The sequence below is a fragment of the Hipposideros armiger genome, unplaced genomic scaffold (assembly GCF_001890085.2).
Source record: "Hipposideros armiger isolate ML-2016 unplaced genomic scaffold, ASM189008v1 scaffold_497, whole genome shotgun sequence".
Taxonomy (NCBI): domain Eukaryota; kingdom Metazoa; phylum Chordata; class Mammalia; order Chiroptera; family Hipposideridae; genus Hipposideros; species Hipposideros armiger.
In genome coordinates this window covers 516,620-526,860 of record NW_017731847.1, presented here as the reverse complement: position 1 = coordinate 526,860, position 10,241 = coordinate 516,620, and the positions used below count along the sequence as shown (strand labels likewise).

At 43.6% G+C, this 10,241-nt stretch overlaps 1 protein-coding gene across 1 annotated transcript in view; it reads right to left on the bottom strand.

Moving 5' to 3' along the window:
• Positions 1-7,118: 7,118 nt before the first annotated feature.
• The window catches only part of MAPK14 (mitogen-activated protein kinase 14), an 84,416-nt gene continuing 81,293 nt past the window's right edge, over positions 7,119-10,241 (bottom strand). The window contains exon 12 of the mRNA XM_019667467.1: positions 7,119-9,555. Within this exon, the coding sequence (XP_019523012.1) occupies positions 9,488-9,555 (68 nt within the window). The 3' untranslated portion in view covers positions 7,119-9,487. The remainder of the gene's footprint in view (positions 9,556-10,241) is intronic.

The window sequence follows — 10,241 nt, the reverse complement described above, 5'->3', positions numbered from 1 at the left end:
TTTTTATAAAAGTTACGTATTTTAACAAATTTAGGAAATGTTGTAGGAGTTCACCAACCTGTCAACAGCTATCATTTCCGAGTAGTGGGATAATGGATGTTGCCTTGCTACATTAAATATTTTTTTCAATAGTAAAGGTGTTTTATTTGTGTCATGAAAGAGTAATGATAATGAAAAAAAGTAATGTGGTAAGTGCTTTGACACCAGGAAGCCTGGTACAAGTTACAGAAACAGCCGGAAGGCACCTGACTTGACTGGAGGCTGGGGAGAGGCTTGGTGGGGTGTGCATGTGGGGTGTTTCCTAACTTGGGAGCAGGGTGGGGCTTGTTGGGGCAGAACAGCCTCCAAATGGGGACACTTACCACCACAAGCACATTGTCAGCCATTATCAGATAGTCACTGCCTGGTCACTGGGCAGAGCTGTGGGTGTGAGTTTTCCTTAAAGCGCTCAGACCATCAGCTGTGTCATGCCTGAGCAACAGCCAAGGGGAAATGGGCCTTTGTGTAATGGCGGTGGATGATGACTTGGCACCTCACAACCGGAAACAGACGGCTCTGTTGGCAGCCCTGCAAGTGGAGCCAGCTGATCAGGTCAAGGTAACACCTGGGAGGACACACAGGCCTAGGACTCCCATGAAAAAACCCCCACTACCTGTCAGCTGAGTACCAGGGAGGTGGAGCAAAGGCACACCAGGCCCAGAAATGGCCACCGGCAACAGGTGCTCAGAGGTTCTGTCCTAGGGGTACCGGGAAAATGGTAACAGTCACTGTTTGCAACTGTCTTCCCCCAATAGAGTGTCACCTCCAAGACAGCAGGGCTTTTAAAATTTTTCCCATGTTCCCAGTGCCTGACAGATAGACGTGACCCAATAGATACTTGTGGAATGGTTGAATGAGGGTGCAAGATCCCATAATGACTTCCAACTTCCCTGCTTTTCCCCTGATATTTTCATTTTAAAGTGGCAGGTGGATGGGGAAACGGACTTATCTGGACCATGGCCATCAGCCACCTTCCATAATCTTTTGATTCATTAAATTGTTGTGCATCCAACTTGAACTACAGAGCAAGATGTGGCCAAGAGACTCAGAAGCCAATTCTCCTAACACTTGTCTCTTCTTAAACTGGGAACTTGCACACAGCACTGTTTCTTAGGGCAGACAATCTGTATGTACTTGCTTTCTTTCTTTAGATAATCTTTGCTTGTAAAGATTGTTGATTGTACAAACAGGAAGCAGAGGATGTGATGATTTGCAGTGATTAAAAGATGGTAGTCATTCTCTGACTCAGTCACAAAAGCCTGGATGCCTACTGTGTGTATTGTGTGTCAGGTACCATGCCAGGTGATGGGGACACAGTAGTGAACAAGACAGCCTGTGCCCTCAAGGACATACAGCCTCGAGCTCACATGTATTGAGCACTTAATGTATGCCAAGGGCTTTACATGTTTTAACTCACTTAGTTCTCACAACAACCCTACGAGGTAGGTTCAGAGGGATTAATTTGCCCAAGATTGTACCACTAGGAGAGAGACTGGGATTTGAACTCAGGCAGACTGGTTCCGGAGCCTGTGCCCTTATCTTTTATTTTTTATTTTTCTTGAGCCGGTGATACAAACATAAGGCAATGACAAAGCAGAGTGATCAGTGTCACCACCGATCAATGCAGACAAGCACACAGAAGGGACACTTCATCCAAGCTTGGGGATGGCCAAGGAAGATGTATAGAGGGAGCGATAAGGATAGTTAGCCCCAAGGAGTGGGGAAGGAGAGGCAGGGGGTTCTAGGCAGAGGGAATATCACGCACAAAGGCCAGGAGAGCCAGAAAGTTGGAGCACATAGTGGCCTTCTACTGTAGACTGGGGCCTAGAGGATGAGAGGTGACGTGGAGCTGTGGAGAGCAACACTGAAGGGAGGCTGAAGGCAGGGAAAAGGCAGCCCCTCATCAGCCCCACTTCTCTTCAGAGGGCTGGCAGTGCATTTCTCCCCCAAATGAGTAAGGAAGCAAGGGAGGCAGGGCTGGGACCTGGGGGAGACGCCCAGCATGCACTTGGTGAGATAAGGCACCAAGTGCCCAGCTGTGGCTGCCATGGACAGTGGTGCCCTGATGCCACTCCTCTTTGGCCAGCAGCAGCCGGCAAATCCTTAGGGAAATGATGCAAAATGAAGACATAGTTTTCTTGATTTTTCTTTCAGAAACCAAGACAGGCATGTCTAATGTCAATGCTATAAAACTCTGGAACTAGGAGTCCTTCGATGTTGATGTCACGATGGTCTATCGAGTCCAGCCTCAGTTGTCATGTGACTCTGGATGAGAACAGGAGACATTACTTGTATAGAATACACAAGTATATAAATTGCCTAACATACAGTAGGGGTTCACTAAAATAACTACTTTTTAGTAGGGAAGAGGGAAGTGAAGGAAAGAGAATAGAAAGTCAGATCTGCCCTTTGATATGAAGGTTTCACTTCTGAGGGTTCCACATCCTTCAAGTCATTTCATCTGTCAGCAGTTCTCAAAGGGTACACTTGGAAACATGGGGTGTCAGTTTTGGTTGTGACAATGACCAGGGTTTTACTGATATTTAGCATTCAGGAGCCATGGTGCAGAGTGGGATTCTCAACAAGAGTTGTTTTATATCATAAACATCCATCCATCTGAACCTTCATGTAGGCAGGAAAACCTATTTTTGATGATCTGAGCCTAGACTGTAACTTGATTTTACATATAAAAACAGTTTTTTATGTATTAACATACTTAAAATTTACAGGATCACAACTGAGTAAATAAAAATATTATACTTGTTTTCTTTGACATTTTACCAAGAGTTGTTCACCAATTTCAGAAAGTCACATGACTGATCAGTGATGGTATTTGAGTTGCCAAGATGACACAATGCAGTTGTCACATTCAAGGTGATTCTATGTCTAGGTGTAAGCATCTATCTAACTGCGTCGTCTTTTATGTAGTTATGCTTGAGCATTTACATACTTAAGTGTATATTTTTCCTTTATCTAAAGGAAATTAGATAAAATTAGATAAAATTGTGTATGTTGCCCATGAATTTCACTTCAGTATCATAAAAGAGATGTTACAAAATATTAATTATTCAAAAAGTGTTGGATTTGACAGTTGAGAACCACTGGTTGTTGTCAAGGAGCTGAGGGGTGTCCTGTGGTTTTACATACTTTTCCCTTTCAAGTGACATTCAAAAGGTGGTGGCATACACACACACACACACACACACACACAGAGTAAAACCTTGGATTGCGAGTAACTTGGTTTGCGAGTGTTCCACAAGACAAGCAAACATTTCTAATACGTTTTAACGTGGTAAATGAGCGATGTCTTGCAATACTAGTAGTTTGTTTCCGGAACAAATTACGCTCACAAACTGTATATATATATATTTACAAAATTGGACTTAAGGTTACTTTCTCACTAAACAAAGCACATTCTCTAAACCGAATTAATCAAATAGGTTTGCAGTACAACAGTGTCCCACTGGTTATGGGTTCTCAGACAAGTCTCGTGCCTCAGTAATGGGAGTTCTCCAGAAACTGCACTGGAGTTGCCCCTGGGCCATTTCGTCTTCAGGAGCTCTCCTCCCAGTTGGTTTCAGACACTCACATTGTTCCCAGAGGCAATCACTCCCACACTCACTCTAACAGGACAACCTCAACGCCCAAGGTCAACTCAAGTGAGATGCAAACTAACCAGTATCTTGTGTCCACAACATACTGGGCACATCGAGGTTTATTTTATTTAATCTTTACAATCATCAGAAAACTAGAAACTTATCCCAGGGTCTCATACCTGAGAAGAGTTTTGGCCAGGATTTGAACCCAGGTCTGTGTGGCTTCACAACCCAGTATTCTTTCTACTGTAACCCACCACCTAAGAAAATCTTGCATCATACCGCATTTTAAGCACTAGATTTTCTATCTGTGGATAATGGCCACGGCTTCTGAACAAAAGATAACTAACTTTATTCACTCAATATCCATCTTCTTTTTTTTTTGAGTAATGGAACAGCCTTAATCCAATATTGAATATACTTTCTTTTGAACTGCCTAATATCTTTATTCTTCCCCCAAGAAAATATACTTGGGTTTTGAAAAAGGTCTTTCATAACTGTGCTTCTCCCAGAAATATCAAGCCATTTCTTTAAGTGATAACAAGTTAGTAGGTGTTAACCTTCATTATTTCTTCAAGAGGCTTTGGTATTCTGCAGGACTGGGGTTGTTTCAAGCTTCAGACCAGTGGTTCTCAACCAGGGACAATTTGGCCCCCCAGGGGATATGTCTGGAGACAGTTTTGGCTGTCCTAACTGGAAGAGGAGTTGTGCGTGCTACTCGTCTTGTGAGTAGAAGTCTGGGATGCTGCTTAACATCCTGAAATGTACAGGACCATCACAACAGAATGATCTGGCCCAAGATGTCGATAGTGCCGAAGTAGAAAAATCCTGCTTCAGATCCTTAAAATACACTCTTCTACTGGGGAAGGAACTACCAAGCCATCCTAGGAGGGGGGAGGATCCTGCTACAAAGGTGTGATGGTGATCTGCTTGCCAGGGGCCCAACAGATGGGGGCAACCCCTTTGCAGTTGGGCTCTGGCCCGGGTAAAACGGAAATTGGGTAATGGTTCCCCAGGTCACACCAACTTTAAAAAATCTTTATCAAAATTAAAAAATTTTTGATGAAAAAATACTCTGTTGAAAAAAAAAAGCAAACATAACAGAAATTGCGCTAAACACCTATAATCCCACTACTTAGAGATGGTTGCTAAGAGTTTGGTGAGTGTTCCTCTAGGTTTTTCCTAACCATATACTCCCATTCTATCAATACAAAAAGGGGGAGGGTATGCTATAGTTTGCCACTTACTTTTTCTCCCTCATAATAACTGTATCTAGCACACATACCCACACCTAGCTGTAGGGTATTCCACTGTACAGATGACTATCTTAATCAAGTCCTTATTGACAGATATGTGGCTTACTTCCAATGTTTTGCTATTACAAAGAACACAGCACTAAATAACCTTTTCCTTTGTACACTTGTGAGGCCTCTAATTTCTGAGAAGTGTAAATGCTAAGTTCAAAAGGTATGTATATCAAAACATCTGTATTATAAACAGAAAGTCTTCATTATTTGTATATTCATTAGCCAAGTCCTTGTAGCTATCAGATTGTACAGAGATGTTAGTCATCACAGGAAAACATTCACTAATGAACGGACTGCTTAGAAAATTAGTCCCCTCCTTGCTGTTTAAGTATCTGAACCCAGTGTCTATTCTGCCCATTCTAGTCTGGTTTTCTGTTAGTCTCTAATTGATTACATTGCAAATGACACAAATATGATGCAGATTATACTGCAAATCCTGCAAAAGATGGTGGATTTGATGAACTTGATAAACAACACCAGAAGACTGCTCAAATCTCAAGCAAAGCCACTGAAAAATGTGGATCTGGCACTCAGACCTATTAACAATAAAGGGAAAAGGAATAAGGTGATTACCGATACTTACAAAAAAGAACGATGTGAATATCAAGATTGATGTCCTTAGGAAACCTAAGGAAGACCTCAAATATGTTTGCAGAAATTACCTCTAAGATTTTGATGCAAAAATCAAATGAGAAGGATATTGTAGGGCACTAAACACAGTTTCACTTGAAAACCACTCAATTCATTCTTTGTTCATTATAAGGATATATTTGAAATTATGAATATGCTTTTACAATTTTGTTGTTTTCATGATAAAAGTCCCAATCAGACTTCTTTTCTCCTTCAATCCCCACCACATACTATGACATTTTGGTCCGTATTTTAAGTGGATTCACTTTAGGTGAGCTGTTTCTGGTGTCAGCTCTCTCCTTGAGCTCAAGAGGCCTTCCACTCTCGGAACCCTGGGAGGAAAGTTGTGTCACGGCACCCATGTCTGGTATGTGAAGGCAAAATATTTCCTACCATTGTCTGATCTTTATAAGGGCTGATGACACCCAAGTGACAACTGAGTGCCTTTCCTTTTACCCCTTTAAGAAGTCCCTGAGGACAGGATGAAGAGCCTGTGCTTGCTTTGCCTTCTGTCACTGCCATCATTCCCAACTGCTAGCCAGGCCAGACAACACAGGACACATACCCAGCTGCAGGCTCCCAACATGCCCACAGGCTGAGCCTCGCAGTGCACCCTGGGACACCTGTCAGCATTCCTAGGCCACTGAGAAAGGAAGCACACCAACACAGACCCTGAAAATAGCAGGGAGACCTTGTGGCCCCTCAATCCCATGATGCAATTCAGTCGTTTAGAAGAATATTGTCTAGGGCCATAAGACAAGAATCATAAAATAAATACATTTGCTTAACAGTCTATAAAACAATGCACACATCCAAGCTTCTCTGGCAATTTAAAAACATACAGATAGTCTTAGAATGTCAAAGCTGAAAATACCCCCCAAACACCTACTTAAACAAACTTCATTTACAGATGAGGAAATTGAAATCCTAGGCCAGGGGTCGGCAAACTTTTTTCTATAAAAGAGGCAATAGTTTAGACTTTGTGGGCAATATCATCTCTGTCACAGCTAGTCAGCTGTCACTGTTGCACAAAAGCAGCCACAGACAATACATAAACAAATGTGTGGTTGGGTTCCAATAAAACTTTATTTATGGACCTGAAATTTGAATTTTACATTATTTTTCACACGCTACAAAAATATTGCTCTTCTTATTGCAACCATTTAAAATAAATGTAAACCATTTTTAGCGGCACACACAAAACCACGTGGTAGACTGGGTTTAGCCCTTGGGCCATGGTTTGCGGACCCCCGTCCTAGGCCACTTTGACGTCCCTGCATAGTAACACAGGGCCTGCCATGTGAGACTGTATTTGCTCTCTGCTTTACACACTCACATCTAAGACTCAGATCCGCTTCACCATAAAGGGTACAACTAAGGAGCTATATAAATGTTTTTTAAATTTTAGGAGTTAATAATTAAGATGTCAGAAACATATGCCAGGCCACAGTTGAAGGAACATTTGATATAATATAAATATAAAAGCCACACTGTGCATGAAATAAAAACAATCTAGAGAAAAATATGACGAAATTGAGAAACTCACTACATTTGAAAAATAGGCTTTATTTGAACCAGTGGTATTGTATGACATCCTATACGGCATAAATGATTACAGCCAAGTTCATGAATACAAATAAAATAGCAGTTTCCCACATCCTCTCTTCAGGTTCCTGTTCAGAAAAATCAGGAGATGGGAGCATTATGTTCAGAAACCAAGAAGTTCTTCCATGGGCTCCAGCTGAGTCCAGGCTCCTTGGCGCATTCAGCCTCCTAACACATACATGGTCACAATTGCAGACCTTTATGAAAAAATATTCAGAGCGGTATTTCTGTAGGAAATCTCCGTAGCATTTACAACCAAACATGGTTGAGAAAATTCATCTTGCTGGGGACTGTGAGGATTGAATTGCATATCAAAGAGATGAGGCCTTCGCATTCATCTTCCTTTAAAGGGGGGAGAATCCCAGGTGAGGTGTGATCACCATCAGCCTGCCTCCTCCTGCCTTCTTGCTCCAGGGGACTCGCTCGGGTCCTACCCTGTCTCCCTGGAGTGTGTGTGTCACCGCACTGTGACAGAGAAATGGAAACACCTTGGCCCAAATACGGCATTTTGTCACATGGCCAACACTGGAAGTGGCTTTACACTTTCTTATTTCACAAAAGATTTAAATATACGGGCCCTTATGTAGCACAAGGTGCCTAAAATTCAGAAAATTATGAAAACAACTCTTCTCCGCCCCTGAGGATATTTCATCTTTATAAAGTTGAAAATACAAAATATTAAAATAATTTGCCCTTTCTCCCCATCAGAAGGAATCACATTCTCAAAGGATTCCTGCTAAATACAAAATTCTGAAACAAAATTTATTTCTCCCTAAACCAAGACCAAGAAGTCAATGTTAAGCTGCCAAGAAGAGCCTTTTCCAAAGAAGGGTGGAAAAGACACCTCACTACTTTTTTTTGTAAATAACCATATCTAGACAAAATAGCAAAAGGAGTTTCTGGCCTCATGAGCTTTTTTTTTTCACTTTGCTTTTCAGCATTTCTTAGCACTGGTTATTGGGAGTGAAGAGAACAACTTGTCTTCCAAAGTCTGAGATATTCCTGGGAAAAGCCCTGATCTTTCCCGTGATGGCTCCCCAAAATAGATGGTGGAAAACCAGATGGCAAGAATGAAAATGCTATACGTCCATCTGTTCCATTTCTTCATAATTTCTTCATAATTTTCACATCAAAAGCACCTGGAGTATCAATTGTGTTCAACACAAAATAGCACTGGGGGCTGAAGATGAATGATGTCACCCGCCCATAGCATCAGCCAAGGTGACGTGGGTTCTGAGCTACCCAAAAAGTCTTCACTGGCAAACTTGCTTGGCACCAGGGCCTCCCCCAAAGAACAGGACAAGCAGCTGTGCATGCTCAAATAGCAAGACGTGCAAAACACATCGTCACTCTGCTAGAAAGGAAGAGCACACAGGAAGTACACTGACAGCAAGAACCGGCTTTGGCTACAGGCCAATACTCAGGAAACCTCTGCACTGAGGGTGGCGGGAAGCAGAGAAATGGCAACACCTGGGGGGTGGTGGGAAGAGAGAGAGAGAAGCACATATACGCATGCTCACACATGCACACATGGTGCCTCTGAAGGCTCCCGGTTCACGAGTGGCCGTCCGACAACCTGATGACTTGCCTGGCTCAGAACTTCATTTGCTGCACCCTCTTACCTATCTATACTTTCTCCTCTCTGTTTAAGGCACAAACATATTTACAGTTTCAGATACACCTGCTGAGTTCTGAGATTCACACTAAGCAAGTTAATCTTAGACTAGTACACAGAAGCCAGTTGGTCCTTTTTGGCTGTACGCATCGCTGAGGGATGGCTTCAGATCTGAAGCAGCCAGGCGGTGTGAGCCTTCTCTCTGCGCCCCTGTGGGATGTGGTCAGGTCTACCAAGATGGGGCCACAGGAGAGGCCAAAGTGGCAAAAGCATGACCGGGATCTGGGACACGTAATATTGTTTACTTTGCATCTAACAAACCCTAACAAGATGGCAGTGCTTGCCTGCCGGAGCTGACTCTCACCACAGAGCAAGCAGAGGCTGCCACGGAGCAGCTGTAACTCCATGTAAAGTCACTGTAATCCTAGTTAGCTCATATTTTCTTACCCTTCCACAAAGACAGACAGACACACACACACACATACTAACACGCGTGCGCACACACACACACACACACACACACACACACACACACACACACACACACACACACACACACACACACACACACACACCCTCTTCCACCATGGAGGAAATCTTTGCAACAAGAGGCACTTGAATGATATTTGGAGAGTTCCCATGAAAAGGCCTTCCCCTCACAGTGAAGTGGGATCAACAGAAAAGAAACCAGGTGCTCAGGACTCCATCTCTTCTTGGTCAAGGGGTGGTGGCACAAAGCTGATGACTTCATCGTAGGTCAGGCCTAGAAATAAGGAAGGAGAAGTAGGATGTGAGAGTTCGGACTGTTCTCCTTGCTGGCAGGCACCATAATTTCTAAGCTAACTCATTCCTCCCCGACCAGGCTACTGGTTTCATGGGCTACGTCAAGTAACTGTCTCACTGCTTGTGTGTGACAGCTTAATGGATCATGTGGTTACATAGAAGTTCAAAGAGATGTATAAAGGAACCATTTCTTTATTTCTTTCACAATTCAGTGCCTCCGTTTTTTTAAAGGTTTTATTGGGGAATTGGGGGAGGGGAACAACACTGGGGAATCAGGAAAAGGGGAACAGACAAGTTACTGTCCTTTTGTTCTTCTGTCTAGTTGTGGAGGACATCGCTTCGCTGGCCCATGTTGGTATTATCATTGCACCCTTCTGGGGTGAGGCAGATGGGTCACCGGCCTCTGGACGGCCGCTCATGGCAGCTCTTGGCAGCTCACACCAGCTGCCGGCCGCTCACACCGGCTGCTGGCCACTCATGCTGGTTGCCGGCCACTCACGGTAGCGCATGGCAGCCCACTGCAGCAGGGGATGCAGCTACACCATCGCTGGCGACTCACGGCAGCCCAGTTCCAGGTCAAGCTGTTGTTCACCATCTTAGCTGTAGAGGGCAGTGTCACTGGCCCTCATGTGGGATCCGAACCAGGGCCCTGCTGCTCAGAGCTGG